The following is a 22,140-nucleotide window of genomic DNA, read 5'->3' as shown; positions in this document are numbered from 1 at the left end:
GGCCCTTTTCCTAAATCATCTTTGAATCAGAATAGCAATTCTTTTTCTCCCACTTGGCTGGAGTGTTAAAGAATCTTTGGAAAATGTTCAATAAATGTCTTGAGCTCTATGTAAATAGGAAAGATGAAGTTATTTGTAAAAAGGATATCAAAGAAAAGCTTAATATGATTCAACTTTTTCTATATTAGGAAGCAAATACATTTATTACAGTGTACAAAAAAGGTGGAATTACTTCATGGAATAGAACATACACTGGCTGCAACATAGTAGGTTTCTAAGTATCTGTTGAATGAATTAATGAATAAAAAATATGACTAGGAGACCTCATTAAAAACAAATTAGAAAGTTGAACACATATAATAAATAACATTTGTACCTACCTTTGTAATTTAGTCTTTTACCACCAAAAGAAAGCCTTATTTAAAATACAAAGAATATGGAGGCTTGAAATTCAAGATGGAGGTATGAAAGAACCAGGAATATCTGGGTCTCAAGGCCAAGTCACAGCTAAGCTAACAAATTCAATTTTTATTAGATCAGAAAGAACATGTTTAGAACAGACTTAGGTAATGGAGAAGTCGTGGCCAGAGAGTGCATGTACCTGCTGGGGTGAGGCTGGGGTCCACCAGATGGGCTGGGGTCTTAGGGTTGGAGTCAGGGCCTGGGGGACAGGCAAGGGCACACATATCCTTCTCCAAATTTTCTATGCCCTGTGAGGGAAGACTTCATTCCTTTTCAAGGTCACCTTTGGCGGACAGTCTGAATTCAGTGGCATCCCAGCTCTGGCCCAGATCAAAAATTCTTTTCTTTGATTGCCCCAATCTACCACCCACGCAAGATGTTAGTATAGCAGAATTTACTGATGGTTTGGGGTAGCAAAGAGGACTTCCAAGACAGAATCACACACAAATAAATTTAAAACTTAATATTAGTCATCTCTTTTGCAAATCTTTTCAAGCACTGTGCCACCAGAAGCTTCCTGCTGGCTAATATTTCCCCACATGCCTCCACCTTGATGCGTGACCTATCACTGTCTTTCTCTTTCTTGAAACTTCTTTTTTCCTCCTATTTCCCCTTACTCCAAATTCAAGTTAGCTTCTTCTAGAAAGTGTCCGAGTCCTCACTTTATCTGGCCCCAGCCCCTCCATGATGAGCACAGAGCTTCTGCTATATAAAAATACATGCCAATGCAGGTAAGTTGCTCAGCAAATTCAGTTCTCCTCCTGAAAAGAATTCTGAAGTTGACCCTTAAGATAACCTTTTGACATTGTTTTCCCTCCTCACGAGCACATGAAGACAATGAAGATCTACACCAAAGGGTGGTTTTCCTGCTAACAATTGTTAGCTTGCTAACAATTGTTAGCTTTCTAACCTTTCCATTTCATCCTTTAGGCTTTAAGATACTGCTTACTCCAACTATTAGCTGAAGCTCTGATCATTATAAAGTTGTCAACCAATCATGGTGGACTTACCTTTGTATTTAAAAATGAACACACACACACACACACACACACACACACACACGGGAGATGTTGGTGTTGGACACGGGAGACATATCTTTGATATCTGACTTAGGGTTTGCTGGAAGGTTCCATGTTGTCAGTGACTCCTGCAGATTTGAGCCTGAAGGAATCTGATATAGGGTTATCAGCTTCTTAGGAGTCAGGTGATAGCGGGGCCTGATTCCTTCTGTTCCTCTTCTCTGATCTCAGTACCTGTGAGATCAGCTCTGCCAGCTCTTTTATCTTATTTCTGGTCTGGCGGAGCAGCTATATATAAATTCCTTGCTTCTGAGGCTAGTTGGGTCTCAAGATAAATTTTGCAATTTACTTCCAGGAAGATTGTAGCATAAGTGCAGGTTTACCTGCCCCGCAGCTATTCTAGGATCTGATAAAAAGGAATAAAAGCAAAAATAAGTGTTAAAAATACAGAAGTGTAAAAACGTGTTAAAAATACAGAAGAGGGGTATGGTATGAACTCTACATTCAGCGTTAGGAGAGTCTGTCCCATGTCATGTAATTTGGGCTGAATGCAAGGGTAGTAAAAGGCATCAACCTGCAACCTTCCATCTTGAGAAGGATCTACTCCATCTAGACTCTGTCATGGATATTGCCACTGTCCAATGAGGAATGAGACCCCTGAACCACAGCCTGTTGACTAGTGTGCTGCTTCTACTCTTGCCTCTGCTTTGTAGGGCTCAACAAGTACTTGTATTCAAGGAATAAATGCCTTATTTATTTCTCCATCACCCAGAGATGTCTTGACTCTCCACTATGGAAAATGAGGAAATTCATGCACATTTTGTTCCCTCCATCCCCCTTCAATTCACTCCACCTCTAGCATCTGTTGGCCTCACCTTCATCCTGTAAGGCTAGTGTTCATTTGCACTGTAGCCTTCGATGTAACATAGGCTTCTGGACTTGTTCTATGGGATGATTCCAAAACCGAAAAATTAAAAAGCCAATAAACAAGATGCTTAATATGACTGTGTAAAATATTCACAAGTGGTGTGATCAGATTCACAAAAAAAGGAAACATACACTGGTTCCTCCAACCTCCACCAAAGTCGAGTGGATTCTCCTCTCATAACATTCTATTTAGTCCTTAAAATAGTGCCATGTTTTAGCTTGCTTCATCTCTGTTTGTAACTTTCTCTTTCAGCTTTTTTCTCTTGGAGTTGCTAATTGCCTTTCTTTTATCTTGTGGAGAGAAGAATTCTATGCCTCTTTCATCATTGTTATCCAAAATATTCAATTTAAGAATCCTGATATTTGTTGAAAGTGAACCCCTTTTCTCTCACCTAAGTTCCTCTTGGAGATATCTGAGTTGTCATCCTCGTAAATCTTTCCCTTGCAGACATTAATACCAGTGTCTTAGAGCCCACCCCTTTTTCATGGATTCCTTTTTACTTATGTTGGGATGTTTTCTCGACTACAATTCTCTTTTTCCAGAAAATGTAGAGGAGGTAAATTTTCTGAGCATATCAATATTTTTGATTCTACACTTAATTGATAATTTGACTAGGTAGAAAATTCAGCATTTAAAATCATTTTCCCACAGGAGTTTGAAGTCACTGATCCAATGTTTCTAGCTTTCAGAGTTCTGATTTAAAAAATTGTTGGCAATTTGCTTTTCATTCCATCTTAACTCTTTTTAGGTCCCTCCTCTCTGGAAGCTTTTTGGTCTTTATCTTTAAAGTTCTAAAATTTTATCCACACTCTTTGAATTTCACAGGCTTTTTCAATTTGAAAAGTCATGTATTTTCAGGCTTAGGAAATATTCTATTTTTACTTTTATTATTTTTCCCCGATGGTTTCTTGTTTTTCTTTACTCTCTATTGGGAATCTTTTCTAAATGGGCAGTAGACTTATGGAATCCATCTCCTTGTGTCGTAATTGAATTTCTCATATTTTCCACATCTTCCCCCTCCCCATCATATCTGGCAGGTTTATTCCGACTACTGATTTTTTTCAGGCCCAACATATATATGAATATAAATTAATTTCTAAGAACTCCATGTTTTGTTTCCTACTATCCTATTCTTATTTAATGGACATGGTAACTTCTCAGGATAGTCGTAATAATATTTTTGTTTCTTAAATTGTGGATTTCTTCTAGGCAGTTATTCTGTTTATTCATTTTTTCTCAAATGTTTAATAATCCTTAATGTTCCATTCATATTTATAGATAAAAACTAGTCTTATTAATGCAGGTAGCTAGGGAGAATTCCTCTGCCATTATGTTCATCTGTTTCTCCAATAAGTATCTCCCTTTGCATTAGTTTTCCAGGGCTGCTGTGGTTAAAGTACCACAAAACTTAAATAACAGAAATTTATTCTCTCACATCTCTGGAGGCTAGAAGTCCACAACAAGGTGCAGGCAAGGTTGGTTCCTCTGAGGGTTTCGAGGGAGAATCTATTCCATGCCTCTCTCCTAGCTTTTGGTAGTCTCAGACATGCCTTGGCTTGTAGATGGCCATCTTCTTGTGTCTTCACATTGTCCTCCCCCTTCACATTGTCTGTCTCTGTGTCCAAATTTCTCCTCTGTATAAGGACACCAGTCATATTCGATTAGGGCCCACCCTAATGACCTCATCTTAACCTGATTCTCTACAAAGATCCAATTTCCAAATGAGTCACATTCACAGGTACCGGGAGCTAAGACTTCAGCATCTTTTGGGGAAACAATTCAACCCATAACACCTCTCGGTGGGAGATCAATAATGGGTTTTATGTTGATTAGTAAAGATTGGCAGTTGGTCTGGTAAATTGAGAAAGACTAGTTGAGAAAAACTAGTCCTCCAAAGCCTCACTCCCAACCTCCCTCATCTCAGCGGATTATTTAGTCATTTAATTTCTTTAGAGAGCTGATGGTCACATACTATTGTAACCAGATGAGAGAGGAAGGATGGTGGAGAAAGGGTTCCCTTGTTTTCTCTAAAACACCCACCTTTGCTATCATAATCGATTCAGGTGTTATAACAAGATACCACATACTGGGTAGCTAAACAACAGGAATGTATTTCTCATAGTTCTAGAGTCTGGGAAGCTCAAGGTCAGGGTGCCAGCAGATTCTGTGTGTGGTGAGGACCTTCTTCCTGGTTTGCAGACAGCTGTCTTCTGGTTTCCTCACATGGCAGAGAGAGTAAGATCTGGCCTCTTTTTCTTCTTGTGAAAACACTAATCCCAATGTGGGGCTCCACCCTTAAGACCTCATCTAAACCTAATCACCTCCCAAGGGACCCATGTCCTAATACCATCCATTAGGAGTTAGGGTTTCAACATATGAATTTTGGGGGGACACAAACATGCAGCCTATAACATTTATTTGGCTTCCTTTTAGAGGTGGGAAATTCCTTCTCTTTATTTGAGTTATTTTAAGCACACAGATCAAAATGTATTTCAAAGATACATATATAAACTTGACTAGATGTGCTTTGCCCAAAACCAGAATGCCCCGTGATTTGTTAAGGATCTGGATGTTTCTTCCTGCTCAATGCTTGATTCCCCCTCCTTCATAGGGTCGGCCTCGGTCCTACCTGCCCTTCTGGCAGGGCAGGACGCTGAGTCAGGACCCAGCTGAGGGCTCTTGTCTGTGCACAGAATCCCTAGACTAAACATAAATCCCAGGTCATGGCCAGAATGCTTTAACAAGGGTTGTCCCACTAGAAGGGCAATATTCCAAGGGTACATGAATGAGCAAAAGTATATGGGGCAGATGGGATGAATGCGGGAAAGCACAAAAGTAACTTGCAGAGTATCGAAGAGGAAAAAATTAAAGCGCAAGTCTGGATTAGATCTGAAAAAAACATGATGCTTCCTAGAAGGCACCCTTTGAAATTCTCAAAAAAGAATGATTGAGGCACATTAAGAGGGACTACTGCTATTCAAATGGAAAGTTAAACTTGGGGAACCACCAGCTCTAAAAATGTAAGTTACACATCCACACAGTTTGCACCAAGGTTGGGTTCCATTTGTACTGGGGGCACATGTCAAGCAGGGTAGGGTTTCATAAGAGAGAACTTCATTTTCGAGGACACCTCGCCTGAGTGCCTGCCTGAGTCAGAGACAGAACGCAGACCGTTCTGAACCAGGAGTTTACTCTATGCTAATTCTTAATTTCAGAAACGAGTGAATGTGAGAGCGTGATGTATGGGGATTCTGATCAGGAGGGACAGTTGCACTGCCCGAGCCGGTGTCCCTCGTCGTCTTCCTCCTGGTGCTGAGGTCCAGGACAGCAAGCTGTCTAAAAGAAAGACCACAGCCCCGCAATGGCACAGGAGCACTCCTGCCCTATGACAATAGAACGGTTAGCAATCCTTACCTTTCTTTGGGATTATTTTACCATTAGAGAAAAGGCAGTCAGCAAAGAGTCATTTCATGTCAAAGCTCAGAGGGGCTTTCTGAGTTTGTACAAGGTGATTTTGATAGTTAGCTAACCTGATGGAATGTTCTGGGAGTGCTTCTGTTCTGTTCCCGTAGTTTCCCTGTGGTAGGGGGTGACAGGTGGTATTCTCTCTTCTGCTGGAGCTTTGGAGAAAGCTACGTTTCCAGTCTGTCCTTAGTTGCTGAAACCTTCCATTCTGCCTGTGTGCAGCACTCTCTCTATTATATATACGATACTATTCTGCCCTATCTTCTAGCTTGAACAGAAAATTAAAATCCCTTCTTTCTTCCAAGTGTCTGTTGTGGTACAGGCTGTAAACACCATCAGCACCATCAAGCTCTCAGCGTGAGTTGAAAACCTCCAGAGCTAATGGCTCCAGCAACTTCCCACTGCCCCAAGAGAGGGTCACTGCATTTTAACTTCTGTGTGTCAGCCTCCATGGCTGTTTTGGGGGTGCGTGATGTGGCGGAAGGAGGCAGAATAGCCTTTAAAATCCGTTGGAGGTCAATGTATTCCATTATATACACAGTGCTTCAAATTCAGTTTTAACCTTTGATGAAATTTGCAGTGTTGGAAATTTTTATGCTAGAGCAGACACAGGAAATCACAGGTGCAACTCATTTTGGTTTTGACTTACGATCACTGCGGGGCACCTAGAATTTTTATAAGAAAGTCTCTCTTTAACTTGAGTGTAAAGTGTCAGGAGTCCATAGCTTGTCTCTGTAATGTACATTAATAGGTAATATTGATTTGTGGAAATTAATTACTAGGAAAACAGCTCTTGCACTTATCTTGCACTTACCTTGTGCTTGGAAAGATTTGAGGGCCCCCTTGTGGCTAGCATAAACCTAACCTGAAAACAGATGAAAAGCTTTGAGCTGGTTTTTTGTTGCCGTTTTTGTTCATTTTTTCCCCTTTCTTCTTGGTTACATTTGTTTGCTTGCTTTAGGGTTTTGAATTTTTTAAATTTTAGATTAACATCAGCATATTCCACATCATTTCAATGGAGGACTCAGAGATGGTAGCTGGTGTCAATTTTAAAAGGACAGGCTGCTTCTCTTTTATGATTATTAAACTTAGATTCTTATCACCAAGAGAAATGATAAATGCAGAGGGGACATGTTTGGGAAAGTTCACAAAACAAGGGAATTGCAGTTGCATTATTCCATTTCTTAAGGGATGCCTCCCCTTTATTTTTAATCCAGGTATTGATTGCCCAAAGGTAGATGCCATCTCTAGCACAGCCCCAAGCTACATTATTTTGAACATCTTAAAGCTTATTATCTCTGATTTACATATAGCAGAGGAAAGTGGGAAAATAAGTATCCTTGTTTGAGTGTTTTAAAATCTCTATGAATACTGAAAGCTATTACCTCTCTGATGCTTCAATCACGCCTCAAGAAAAATATTTGCAACTTCAGGTCACTGTGCTCCACACTTGAATTGATGAAGGGAACACCCAAGGCAAAGTTTAGACAGACCGATTGATTTTTTTTTCTGGGAGATTTAAACTATTGTGCATATATTTTTCTAAATTTCTGTCATTGCATTATTAATTAGGCAGAATTACAGCTGTGCTTCAGAACCCACTGCAGCTGAAAGATGTCATTGAGTGTCCATGTGGTAAGCTGGGCTTCTGGAAGGAACTCGGGCTCTTATTGTGAATAAGTGGATTTTGGAGAGAACCTGATTAGGGCTCCGAGTTACTTCCAGCATAATTTGGTTTCTCCTAGATTAGTTTGTGGAGTGACATTGGCATCTGGTCACAGATGAATCACTAGCCCCGCCTTTTCTTCCTAGCACCAAGGAAAATGTCATGCATGTGAGCTTAAGAAGAAAAAGAAAAGGAAAAATGAAAGAGAAAACCTCTGGTGTTTGGGCCTCGATAGAACCTATGAGAGTTAAAGATGGTGTCTAGTCTATTTCCCCTTCAATGCACAGGTGTAATTAGCATAAACTGCAGTTACATGGCTTGGTAAGAGTGAAAAAGAAGACTGTGGTGTGCAGGTAACACTGGCCAAGAAATCACTTTATTCTTAAGGAACTGAAGAAAATTTCAAGCTCTAACACCATCTTTCTTGATCTTTTGGGCAAGATCCTTTAAGAATACGCATAAATCTACAAGGATTGCATCAAAAGGACCCAGGTTCCATCTAAATAAGCCCCTAGTGGCCAAAAATTAGATAATTTGAACATCAGTAGGGAAAATGACTGCAATGTATTGAAACTCATTCTATATGTTTAGATGCATGAGCTCGTAATGATATAAAAACAAACAAACATCAACAAAAACCCCTTTGGAGGATTCTAGGAAAGCAAATTGTTATTTTGAAAACCAGTGAATAGAATGAGTCAAAATTCATCTACCTTGGAGTATCAAATAGTTGATAGGGGGACGTTTGTCTTCATAGAAGCATGGCAGCTGATAACTGAAGAAGAAAGGATGGTATTAGACTGTCACCACTTTGCAGTCCTCTAACGAATGATCACCAATGGCTGTGGCACCACAAAGGGACAAACCACCAGATATTAGTAACTCCAGATTGAAGTCCACAGCACTGCCTCTGTAGAAACAAGAGTTTATTATTTCAGAATGATTATTCTCCACAACTTTAAATGCTACCTGAAGGTGTATCCATATCCTGGCATTTCTGGCTATTTCTTCTGGGTCCCCCTTTTCAGTGGGTTTCAAGGAGAAAATGAGCTCATGTACAAACCAGTGAAACCCCAAATGTAGACTAATGAGCTAATGACATGTTTTCTTTCTAACTCTTAACTACATTTGGACAAAATCAGACGACTCCACAGTCAGCTCTTGAGGTCAGGCTGTGTCTTGTGTACCATTATACCCCGAGAATCTAACATAGTGTTTGGCATCAAATACATAATCAACAGATATTTTTAGAGAAACAAATAAACTAGTCTAGTAGCTGAAGAAGAAAAAGAAAAGTCTCAGCTTCACTAGTTGTTTGATCTCAGGAACATCCTTGCAGATCTGTGAGCATCAGTTCCTTCATCTGTAAATTCTGCCTCTGATATGATTTTGTACTGAGAATCAAGTGAAATAATGGATGAGGAAAGTGTTTTGAAAACCATTAAGTATGTTATACAAATAGAAAAGCACTATCAGCTGTTTTTTTAAATTATTAACACAGCTTGTTTCATATTTAAAATGTCACTGTGTTGGGTAGTTTCTGAGGCTCTGACATTCATGGAGGAAGGGAAATTCTTGACGTGGATGGTGTGCACTATGTTGAGGGTCTGCTTCTCAGCTACTGCTGGACCCTTTATGGTCATTAGTTTAGTCATTAATTCCCACAGCCCTATGAAGTAAGCATTTATACCCTGGCTATTTAGATGAGGAAACTAAGACTCCCAGAGGTCATATAAGCTAACCAGCTCACACCAAACATGAGATGGACCTGACATTGAAACCCAGATCTTTCTAACTTTAAACTTATTTTCCTTCCACAGCACCTTAGGTGTTGTTCCCAACATGTCTGAAGTTTTGTGTTCACGCTGCATTCGAATGGTAGAGCTTGACTGGCATTTTCCTTGAATCTTCTCTTCCTGAATAAAGGCATCAGAACAGCCAACTTCAGGATCAGTAACCTTTCTGGGACACATTTCTGAGTCTTTGTAGCATTGTGTTTAAAAAGACCTATTTTAAAACCAGAAACAGAATTATGGCATTGCGTGAGGTTTGGCTTTATCTGAATTCCCTTGTGTCGCTATTTCTCACCACCCTTTATTGTCCTGATATGACTACAGCTTTTGGCTTCCAGGTTACTTGGGAGTGTTTAAAAACGCACGGAACTGCAGTAATTCCCACTTGTCTCTAACACTCTTTCCTCAAGTGTGAATTTGTTATGTGGTTGTGAGGGAGCTCAGGAAAACTGTGTTTAGGACTTTTGCCAAGTTCTAAGTATCTAAGAGAGCCTCTGACCCTGAGAGGGGACAGGTACCCCTGCCTCCCCAGCCCCTGCAATGTGCTGCCTCACTCCCATCGACCCACAGGCAAACACAAATCCCTCACCCTGAGGTGCTTATTTGGCTTCTGGAGCTTTGACTTCAAGAAAAGCCTGGACCACTGCAGCAATAAGTCGCGAAGTATCTCTAAGACAGCCTGCCACTTACAAGATGATGGAAGAGACTGTGGGAACTCTCATCACTTTGTGAAATTTCAGACATCATCTAAAAGCCTATGTAACTCAAAGGGTTATTTTGATGACCAAATTGATTAGTGGGAGTACTTAGAACTGTACTTGGACATAGTATGCACTCAGTAAATGTTAGCCATTATTATTATTGCTATTAGTACCAATTTTTCTTTCAATAAATACACTGAATTTAAAAATTCAATAAAAATTTCAATTTTTGTTTTAATAACTAAAGCATTTAGAACTGTACATGGACACAGTATGTACTCAATACATGTTAGCCATTATTATTATTGCTATTAATATCCATTTTTCTTTCACATGGAACTTGCCATATTTTAAGTTACCTTGCTTTTAATCATTGCTTGGGGGATGACCTTCAAGGCACTCTTTCTTTGAGAACTGGCAAGGGATGGAATCAGGTGGGGAATCTCTTAAGTATTTTGTTGAATATGCTAAAATGATTGCCCAGTCCTGATAGCAGAATCTAGGAAAATCCTAACACAAAAGAATCTTTCATGGAAGAATATGGCAAAATCTGGACACAGAAGATTTATTTTTCAGTTTTGTGATGTTTTAGGAAAACCTGTATCAAAGCTGTCAGGTATAAGCCTAAATATCAAAACATGTGCCTTGTCCTTGAATACCCTGATTGACTTCTTTTCCTTTCCAAATTGGCTACTACAAAACAATGGCAATGAAGACACCTCCTAGCTTCTACCCTGTAATTCTCACATTCCCGAAAAGCAGCGCCTGAGAAATTAGCTAAAGAGCGAGCACGACTGAACACGCATGGCCTAATAACACAATCTGAGTGTACTATCTGGTGTTCTGCTTTGCCTGGCTGGGAGTAGAGCTGTGAGTGAGATTGAATTGGTCCTTATCTCACTCTGGGGCGGCTCCAGGCTTCAGGTGGATGCCCGCATGCATAAACCACAGCTTTGCAGAGCAGAGCGCCTGGAAACGTCCTCGTGCCCAAGTCCCAGCGCGGCAATGCAAAGCAGGGCGCCTCTGAACCAAATAATCACAGAAGTCCCTGAATAATGCATGAGAGCAGGACCCTCCCTGGCACATTTGAAACTGTGCTCAGCAAGCCAGCAGAAACACGTCCCTGGAACATGCATTTCCTGAAATTTATTCTTGTAGCAGCCGCTTGGGGGAAACTGAAAGCAAACATGACAACCACCTGAAAATCATGGCATTTTTGTGAGTCTGAGGCACCTAGGATTTGTGTCAATATTAAGAAGCAATGTGACAAGATTTAAAATGTTATCTTATTGATAAATACTACTTCTTCCTCTGGGGAATTTGGGGGGTGGACTGATCCTCATGGAGAAGTGACCAGTATCGTCCGGAAACCTCTATTTCTTGCTTTTGTTTGGGTGGTTTAGTAACATGTGCAGCTTCCCATTATTAAAGTTAGCTGATACCCAGACTTGCAGAAAAGCTGCATCTCAAGAGGCTGTTTCTGTGAGGACCGGCACTGAATATAATCAGGTGAGGCACTTCCCTCTTTCTGATCTAGATGTCGGCTTTAATATAGCTGCAGTGTGGATGAGTGGGATTTGATTCCACAAATGTTTAGCCTCTAATTTGATATTCCAGCTACTCATTAAGTGTAAAATAAACAAATCTTTTAGGAAGTATGTTTCCTCACCACCATGTCACAAACCCCACCTGGCTGTCCTGGAATGTCCATCTTAGGCTCATGATCTGAACAGGGCATCTTCCTGGTCCAGCTGGGAGGAGGGAGAGCCAGGAGTCTGTTTCATGGCCTTCCCTTGACTTTCAAGTAGACTTGTTTCCTGGCACCCGAAGATGTCAGGCCTCATGGAAGGGCCCTGTCCTCACCTATGCTGACTGTGGTCGGCTGTATTTCGGCATTGTGATGATGAAATGAGGGCAATTCTCTTGACTCAGAAATTCTGTTCCTAGCAATTTATTCACTGCACAAATACTTATGGCTTAGGATGTTCATCAGATTATTGTTCATAGTAGCCCCCACTGCAAACAGAATCAGCTAAATTGTCCAAAACTGGGAGATTGGTCACATAAATTACGGGACATCCATAATTGGAATAGTATGCTCTTAAGGAAGAACATTAAATAAAATGGAAAATATATTCCCCTTGTATTTTTAAGTTTAAAATACATGTTAAAAATATAATGTACAGTATGATCTCAGATCTGTAAAAGAAAGAAATAGATATTTAACTGTGGTTATATCCGAGTGAAGTAATTATAAGTAATTTTCATCTTCTTCTTTTTTTACGGTTCTGCATTGCTCACATTTTCCATAATGACAGTGTGTTGCATTTCTCACTGGGGTTTGGGGGTGGGGATTAATGATTTTAAAAAAAAGACCAGCTACAACCAAAGTATTCTCCCTTGAATGTTACCAGGTACACAGGGAAGAAAAGGGATTCAGAACCCCTCCCCTCCTGAGGGAAGCACAATGGGCTTTCCTCTCCCCAATATCTTACCAACTGAAAAGTGTCAAGATCTCTGGGTAATAAGTAAGATAAAATATGCCTTAGGCAAAAGGGTCTGGCTGCTTTGTAAGTCAGTCACTGTCAGGGAGGAGGTGACGGCAGCTTGGTAGGGGATGCAGGGTTTCTGGATGAAGAAAGATAAGGACACGTGAATGTTTCCATTTTCTCATCACAATGCCAGACATCCTTGGGACCAATTGCTCTGACACACACCATTGTCAGCCCCCGAAAGTTCTTTATTACAACACTTAACAATCATCGTCCCCAATTTCTCATTTGCTTAGAACATCATTCTTAAATTCCTTAATTTGTTTTCAAGGCTCGAATAAAAGGCCCTTTCATCACTGTGTCAAAGGGCAGTCTGATTGCCAAGCTCTAAGTGCTGTGATTCCCCCTATCGGATACAGAATAGTGCAGATAATACTCTACTGAGATAATGAAGAATGGGCAGCCCATAATGAGTGTGCAGCTCTAAAGAGAGTCAAGAAATTAATTCCATTCTGAGAATTTGGAAAATGACTCCTGCACACAATACAGCAGGGTGGAGGGAGAGCTAAGTTTCACTTTTTTAAAATGCGCACATCAGCTTGTGTTTAAGATAGACTGGTTGTCTGTGCCTACTCCCTGGTGTGGACCAAAGAGCTCCTTCAGATGCCCCCAAGGCCACCTTACAGTCACTCGTGGTGTTCTTTCTGAGACGCTGAGCTTCGGCAAAACTTGATTATATGTAGAGAAAACTCATTTCAAAGTCTGCAGGGCAAGAGGAAGGAGGAGAGATTATTTCCTATACATTTCACAAGGTCTAGGCGAAGGGAAATCGTTAGCCTGGGCTAATTCTGTTGGCTAAGGCACCAACAGAAGTTTCCTGGGGACAATCACCATGAGAATTCCTAAAACAGTGGCTGATAAAATGTATCTGTTTATTAATTCCATGAACATTGAACAACTGCACATCCATGATGTACAAGGTGATGTATCATATGCTCTGGAGGCTGAAGGATGAGTAAGACATAAAGCCAGTTCAAGGGATAAGACATTCACTGGTCCCGGAATGAAGATAAAAGCATGAGCGGCACATGTTTCAGCGGGTGGGGGTGAGGGAGAGGATCCCTTCTGCAGAGGACATCGAAGGAGGCTGATGGGAGGAGTTTCTAGATGAACTGGTTTTTAGGAATGCTTCGAACTGTGGATTGTGGAGATATTAACTGTGTTACTTGATTTTACAAGAGGTAAGCTGGTGTTGGAAGGAATATACTTATCAACCCTCCCTGTGAACCTGGCATCTTGTAGGTTCCTTCAAATATGTTCTCACTGGATAGGCATGTCATAGCCTCATGGAAGTGAATATCTTTTATTCACCACAGGCACAGTGATTCCAGGGATTTCTACTCCGCCTCGTTTCACCTTTTCACCGTTCTGATGCGCACACCAGCACTGCCTCTTTTACATCACAGAATTGAAAGGGAAGGCTTAGATAGCAGGAGGAAGGGAATACGGAGGAGGAAAAGGTAGTTTAGAAGAAGCTGACCGTGAGGAAGAGGAGCAAACGGTGAAGGTTGGGTGTGTGATAGTTCTTCAATTCTGATTCTTTCTCATCAGTACCCACGGTTCTGGGTTCTTCCCTGCTGGTCTCTCACCATGGCTGTCCAACGTCTCTCCTGGTCTCTGCCTACTTGTATCCATCCTAAACTCTATTGCTCCGTGAATCTTCCTAAATCAACGCTTTTCCTATTTTAGCAATTCACAGGTGCATGTAGAGCCCGTGACAATTTGGCCTCAGCCTCCTGTTGTAGCTTATGTCCCTCTTTTCATTCATTCATTGATTGACCAAACATCCAGTGAAATGCACAACATGAATTTCCTGGTCTCATTAGGCCACTCTGCTCTCTGTACCTTCTGAAATGTTCTCTTAAATATTCTTTGTCTACTGCTTACCTCCATGACTTGCTAATCCATGCCTCTTTTTCTAATCTACCACGTTTACACCTACAATACTTGAGTACATTCTATTTTTTTTTTCTCCACATTTCCTAGAGCAGCTCCTTACACACAACAAACCCTCAATAAGCATGTGTTAATTAAATGACTTGCTAATTAAAGAAATGAGCAATTATACAATAAACTGCTTGGTGAAATACAGGTTCTTGAAGCAGAGGGGAAGGAAACTACTAAGTTTAACATTAAAAAAACTCATTTCTATGAATTATCTGGTGCATGAAATATTCTGCTTTTTACCCGAAGTCTGTATTGACTGTCTCTCTCTCTCTCTCTCTGCATATCAACCATCACAATCGAATGATGGATGTATTAGAAGATTATATGTATTTTTATTCTTTTCACACATTTTGGACATTCAAAAGTAACGTCAGATTAGTTTTTAGGGGAGAAAAGAAGGGCCTATTTATCAAAGGCAGTATTAACCTTAGTCATTAAAATACACTTATCTCGTATGAAGGTCATTTCTTTTCCACGGCATCATTTATTGAATGTCTGCAGTGAGTAGGATTTGTGGAGGTGCTATGGGACACCAAGCCTAAGGTCCAGTGGTCAAAGAGGAACTTAAAGGGTAGATGTGACCAAGACTTTCGTATGCACGTTAAAAGCGCAGTAAGTGATGCAGTAAATCCTCGAGGCCAGAAAGGTCAGGGGAGATGGAGATGAGGCTTGAGCTGGGCCAGGAAAGACGAGCAGGATGCAGATGAGTGAAGGAAAAGGCAAAGACTGAGGGAAGGCAGTCATGTCCTTGTGCTGTGTTTAGAATTTTTTAATAGGATTACCTTACTGCAGAGCGAGAGACTGAAACGTGTGTGTTCCGTGTATTTGTACTTTCGTAAGCCATGATGGTCCCTAGGATAATCATCAGTTAAAATAATCATTGAACTAACCAAGGTGCCCCGTCCCCTAATGCCCCTGAGTACACGGGGCTTTGCCATCATTACCCTGAGGCCACAAGAATAACAATTCTAAAGAGTTGTAATTGTTTTTCAGACATTCGTAAATGAATTCGCCCAAACTCTCAATGAAGCAGGTGGCAAATGGAAGATGTGCTGGCAACACGCTGTCCCTGAGACAGAAAAAGTTACCGTCTTTGGGATCGTTCAGGTCCAGGCAGAACACTCCCTTAACTTGATGGTTAGCATCTCTCCCACTTTACCAAAATCACTGGGTGCCTGAGATCTCCTTGAGGACAATGTCTTAGTGATCTCGGGGTCCCCACTGCCTAGCCCCAGTGTGTGGCAAATACCAGGGGCTCAATCAATGTTTGGAGAATTACCAGGTGAGTGAATGGATGGATGAAAGGAGGAAATAATAGTTTGCTTATTAATGTTTCCAAAATCTGGGGAAAGTTTAACTGCCAGGACAAGTGTTGGAACAGATGAGACTCTGCCTCAGCTTAGGAGGTTGAGTTAAAAGGGACCGGTGTTGATGAGAGTCTCTACATGTGGCCACATGGCCGTTGCTTGAGAGCAGCTTGTCCTTCTTCTCTGGTCTCTGTTTTACCCTCCATTGTGCTGTTGAACAATTAACGTTTGAAAAGGAAAGTTGCAGATTTCAGAGTATTTTTAAGAATTTTCCTTAGATTGGAATAGATTGGGAGTTTGGGATTGACATGTACACACTGCTGTATTCAAAACAGATAATCAACAAGGACTGTATAGCACAGGGAACTCTGTTCAATATTCTGTAATTACCTAAATGGGAAAAGAATTTGAAAAAGAATAGACACATGTATACGTATAACTGGATCACCTTGCTGTATACCTGAAACTAACACAACACTGTTAATCAACTATAACCCAATGTAAAATAAAAATTTTTTTAAATAAAATATTTTGTATTTCTAAAAAAAAGAATTTTCCTTAGAAACTAAATTGGGAGTTATGGGAGCAGAAGAAAATGAGTTTCCATTGTTTGGGAACAGGGAAGAGAGTCATGAAACTGGAGTGAAGCTTGTACACAATGAAGGTTGGGCGTGTGGCCTGGAGGTAGACATCATTTCATCAATGACTTTTGCAGTTTTCTGTCTGATAGTAGAGAAGCAAATGAAAGTAGAGAAAAAAATAGAGATGAGAAAAAATGCTTTTAATGAATCAAATTGTGTTTTCTTCTTCAATAATTGGGTGTTCTTCAACCCTATTTTCTTTTTACTATTATTCTAGCTTTCTATTTTGACTGCTTTGCAAGATTGAGACAAACAAATAAAACATACATGAGAATACGTCTGACTAAAGCAATACCCAAATGCTCTTAGGCACTTGGTTCCAGAACCACAAGATGGGACAACTTTGTACTTCATCAATATGAATGTCGCACTTGTCCATTTTTGTGTCTTGATGTCAGAGTTAGTTTTCGTTACAAATGGACCTCTGACCTATTTGGCTAGTAGAACTTGCAGACATTTGGGGCTTATTTTACTCATGTAAACAGCACTGTACAACTTAGCTAGTCTTTGTTAAATGCAGTGTTACATTGAATAAAGTTAAATTTGAAACCAAGATCATTTTAAAGTGTAAGCCAGTTTCAGTTAGATTTGAGACCATGTGGATTCCAACCCAAAGAAAGCACAGGGAACACTATGGCCAATTAATTTCCCCAAGTGAGAACAAAGCCTCTCAGATTCCAGCAGCAAGTTCCAGTTAACCCTTTATGTCACAAACTGTTGTAATTCCCAGCCCTAAAATCCTCCAGCTCTTATGATTATTTGAAAAATCTGGATTGTGTCTAAATTTGAGACACATAAATGGGGTTGAGTCTTATCAATTGATAGTCATCATCTTTTTTGTTTAAATCCTCTTTTTTGTGTTTTCCGTTTTGTCCAATTAACAAGGGAACTTACAGATTTCCCATTTGTGATCTTATTTGAGCATTCAAAAATCTGTCTGATTTAAATTATTCTGTCCTGATGTGTTTGTCATCCTTAACCCACCTAAGTTACATTATAGCCATCATCATCATCACTGTGTCTGTATATTTATTATGTAACTGTTTTGTGAAATAAAAATCAGTCTCTGCCTGTAGAATTGAAATGTGAACAAGTTTCAACATAGGACCAAAGCAGGATTAATAATGTCATGTCATATAATATTCAACCATGGTAATATCCACTCTGAGAAAAACTTTATTGTCAACATTTCCTTGTGGAACCCAGAAATATGTCAGTCATTTTCTGCTTTCCCTACTGACCTTTTGGGAAATTTTCTTCCGCTGATGGAATTGTCATTCTGTCACAGGGAAAGACAACAGAGTAATGTAAAATGGTGATTGGCAAAAGCAAGGGCTCAGGCTGGCCTTTCTGTGGTGGTTTCAGTACATTCCTCCTCTTGATTTAAAGGGAAGCAAGTGTTACTTAAGATTTTGAATTTTCTTTAGCACATTTCAAAACTGGCTAGACATTCAAAATAACTCAATACAGTAAATGTATTGTTTTAAATATTATAGTTCATCAATTCCTTTTTAAAAGCAGCATGAAAAAGAGTGTACCCTTAAATACTTTTTTTTTGCCATTGCTTTTACTAGCTATACATTTTTTCTTAGTTCCAGTTTAGGTTGTCAAGGGAAGACTGGTCTTCTTTTCAGAACTTTTCAGGACCGTTTTTGTCTGCCCAGGGGCACCCTGAGTGTCACTCCTGGTGATAAAGATGGGGCGGGCAGCCCATTCCATTGGCAGCTGCTCAAATGATGAGAAAGATTTTCCTTACTTGGAATCAATGTTTGCTTTCCTCTAATGCCTACTGCTGTGTCTTTTTTTTTTTGTTTTTAAACATCTTTATTGGAGTATAATTGCTTGGCATTGTTGTGTTAGTTTCTGCTGTATAACAAAGTGAATCAGCTATACGTACACATATATCCCCATATCCCCTCCCTCTTTCGTCTCCCTCTCACCCTCCCTATCCCACCCCTCTAGGTGCTCACAAAGCATGGAGCTGATCTCCCTGTGCTATGTGGCTGCTTCCCACTAGCTATCTATTTTACATTTGGTAGTGTATATATGTCCATGCCACTCTCTCACTTCTTCCCAGCTTACCCTTCCCCCTCCCCGTGTCCTCAAGTCCATTCTCTACGTCTGCATCTTTATTCCTGTCCTGCCCCTAGGTTCTTCAGAACCATTTTTTTTTTTTAGATTCCATATATATGTGTTAGCATAATGAGGTATCACCTCACACCAGTCAGAATGGCCATCATCAAAAAATCTACAAACAATAAATGCTGGAGAGGGTGTGGAGAAAAGGGAACCTTCCTTCACTGTTGGTGGGAATGTAAATTGATACAGCCACTATGGAGAACAGTATGGAGGTTCCTTAAAAAACTAAAAATAGAACTACCATATGGCCCAGCAGTCCCACTACTGGGCATATACCCTGAGAAAACTATAATTCAAAAAGACTCATGTACCACAATGTTCACTGCAGCTCTATTTACAATAGCCAGGACATGGAAGCAACCTAAGTGTCCATTGACAGATGAATGGTTAAAGAAAATGTGGCACATATATACAATGGAATATTACTCAGCCATAAAAAGAAACGAAATTGAGTTATTTGTAGTGAGGTGGATGGACCTAGAGTCTGTCATACAGAGTGAAGTAAGTCAGAAAGAGAAAAACAAATACCTTATGCTAACACATATATACTGCTGTGTCTTTATCTGTCGACTTTTCCAAATCTCTTCTGGCCTCTTCACACCTCTCTTTCCCTTTTGAGCCAGTGGTGCCCTGATCTTCACCTGATCATTCTGAAGCTAACCATTTATAAAATGTATCTCTTCTCAATGTTCCAATAAATGCCATTAGATGAGATGAGACCCGTGATTATAATAACCACAACACCTGACAATTAATAGGCATTCAATAAACATTAGTTACATTTTTGTTTTTAAAATATCAATATGGTGCCCAGGAAAGCACAAAAGCTTTGAAATCAAATAGGCCTAAATTTTATTGCATCAAGTATTAATTTGCTCTAGGATCTTGGGCTGTATTTTTCACCTTTCTCAGTCTCTGTGTTCTCAGCTTTTTTTAAAAAAAAGTCATGATAAAACCCATTTTACAAAGTTATGTTGAAGGTTGTCTGTGCCAGTATCCATAAAGTACCTAGCCCAGTTTCTAGCACACAGTAAGTGCTAAGTTAATATTAGTCTCCACACACAACACATCCTTCCCCTACCCCACCCACCTCTTAACCCAGAACACCCCTGTGAACAGGAAAGATTAAGGAGGCTTGGCTTCCAGCTTTGCTCTTTCTAGTCACATGACTTTGGGTAAATCATTCTAACCCCCTTGCACTGTTTCCCTATCAAATAGTCCCCCGTGTCTACTACAAAAGTTCCTCTTAAGGATCAAATAAAATATCAGATGGGTGATAACGTTCAATAAACATGGCGTGTTCTCTTAATGGAAGGTATTGTTATTGCTGGTAGTGATTGAACAGTGAATGGTTGCTGAATGAATTATTGCTGATCGATCCCCCCAACCCCACCCCTCCCCACCCTGGAGCAGAAAGAAAAAACCCAGCAAATAGTACTGAAAACCGACTCATGCGTGTTTATATTACAGAAACACGCACATAGGGGAACATGGCCCGACAGGTGCAAATCCAGGCAGATATTCTCCCGTGACCATCTGGCAGAAAAACCCATTGAGTCAATGCTGATACAGACGCTACAGAGGCGCGGGATCCCAGGGTTATAGTTACGGCGGACTGACGCTCTTCGTCTGATCTCTTCCAGGAATTTCTATTACATCACCATGTTGCGGGATCCGGTGTCCCGGTACCTGAGCGAGTGGAAACACGTCCAGAGAGGGGCCACGTGGAAAACCTCCCTCCACATGTGCGATGGGAGGAGCCCCACCCCCAACGAGCTGCCTACCTGCTACCCCGGGGACGACTGGTCTGGGGTCAGCCTACGGGAATTCATGGACTGCACCTACAACCTGGCTAACAACCGCCAGGTGCGCATGCTGGCCGACCTCAGCCTGGTGGGCTGCTACAACTTGACTTTCATGAACGAGAGCGAGCGGAACGCCATCCTGCTGCAGAGCGCCAAGGGCAACCTGAAGAACATGGCCTTCTTCGGGCTCACGGAGTTCCAGCGGAAGACGCAGTTTCTCTTCGAGAGGACATTCAACCTCAAGTTCATCTCCCCCTTCACGCAGTTCAACGTCACGCGGGCTTCCAACGTGGAGATCCACGAGGGCGCCCGCCGGCGCATCGAGGAGCTCAACTTCTTGGACGTGCAGCTCTACGCGTACGCGAAGGATCTCTTCCAGCAGCGCTACCACCGTACCAAGCAGCTGGAGCGCCGCAGGGACCGGCAAAAGCGGCGCGAGAAGCGGCGGCTGCAGCGGGAGCGCGGGGGCCACCGTCCTGTCCACAGACAGGACGGGAGCCCAGAGCGGGCAGTCACGGAGGACTACACCAGCCAGGTGGTGAGATGGTGACCCCCTGCCCTCCCCTCCTCTCCGCGGGAGGGGGAGGATGAACGGGCGCCCTGCCCGACCTTGGAGAATGTGGGACCATGCCGAGGACGGCTGGCTGGCTGTAGGCGGCTTGCTTGGGATCCCTGCTTCCGCTTTGTCTTCACCTTTATCCAGCTGGAGATGATCCGTCTTGTTCTTTTTCGATCTGCGATATGAAGTAGGGTAGGAATGCATCCAGTAATAGACCACTTTGGAAGGTCAAGGGGAGAAGCACCGAAAAGGAAGGAGTCCTTGGGATCTTTTATTTGCAGCAGCAGCATAGGTTATCGTTTGGGCAACTGGAACCCACCAGGGCACACATGAAAAGCCAAATCATGGCTTGGATGTTCTGCTGAAACTGATCTGTTCATACTGCCTCTTTAATGGAAATACTGCTGTTTAAAGAGAGAGGAAGAGAAGGCTTTTTCAGCCTTTAGATGAGGTTTAACACCAACTCTCTCTTGGCTGTTGGCTGTCATCTGTGAACTCTATTTGAATGTGGGTTCAATCAGAAGTAGTGTAAACATGTTTTGTTGTTACGGTTGTTTTTCAACAAGATTACCCTGCTACTGACCATCACTGGAGACTCACATCCCCTGCATCTTAGCCCTGAGCCATGCTTCCTTCCCCATCTTTTAAGGAAAGGCTAGTAGATTCAGGACAGGCATGCCTGTGGCCCCAGAGAAATGAACATTGATAGGGGCATTCGGGAGAAAACGTGCTTATTAACGAATGCCTACGGAGATCACCATTTACCAGTTTTTATTTTCAGCGTGAGGAATGAATGATAAATTAAGGCGGGGCGGGGAAAGCAGGAGGATTACTACATGTCTAGCATTTCCAATCTGGCTACAGAACTTTAGTTTTTTAAGGACTCTTTCAGAGTTTTACCTCTGTGGAGCAGTCATCTTCTTTGGTACAGTACCACCAAGTTTGAAACACTGCTGTCACAGAGGAAAAGACGTTTACAAAGAATTTGGCCTGAAGACTAGGAACTCAGCTAGCATGTATACAAAATATGGTCAAGGTCACTAAATTAAAAAATAACTGATTTAGGCCATGAGACATGGAACACAGTGGGGCGGTTATCCCAGGAGTTTAGAAAGACTCTACCTCCCGATATCTCGAATATCTCTGGCCTGATAAC

General features: G+C 41.3%; 1 protein-coding gene across 1 annotated transcript in view; it reads left to right on the top strand.

Annotated features, from left to right (window-relative positions):
* HS6ST3 (heparan sulfate 6-O-sulfotransferase 3) overlaps window positions 1–20,975 on the top strand; it is a 649,716-nt gene extending 628,741 nt beyond the window's left edge. The window contains exon 2 of the mRNA XM_061170746.1: window positions 20,264–20,975. Coding sequence (XP_061026729.1) covers window positions 20,264–20,975 — 712 coding nt within the window. The remainder of the gene's footprint in view (window positions 1–20,263) is intronic.
* The last annotated feature ends 1,165 nt before the right edge of the window (window positions 20,976–22,140 follow it).

This window comes from Eubalaena glacialis, chromosome 16 (genome assembly GCF_028564815.1).
Source record: "Eubalaena glacialis isolate mEubGla1 chromosome 16, mEubGla1.1.hap2.+ XY, whole genome shotgun sequence".
Classification (NCBI taxonomy): Eukaryota; Metazoa; Chordata; class Mammalia; order Artiodactyla; family Balaenidae; genus Eubalaena; species Eubalaena glacialis.
Note: the sequence above shows the minus strand (reverse complement) of the source record. Positions and strands in the feature narration are given on the sequence as shown.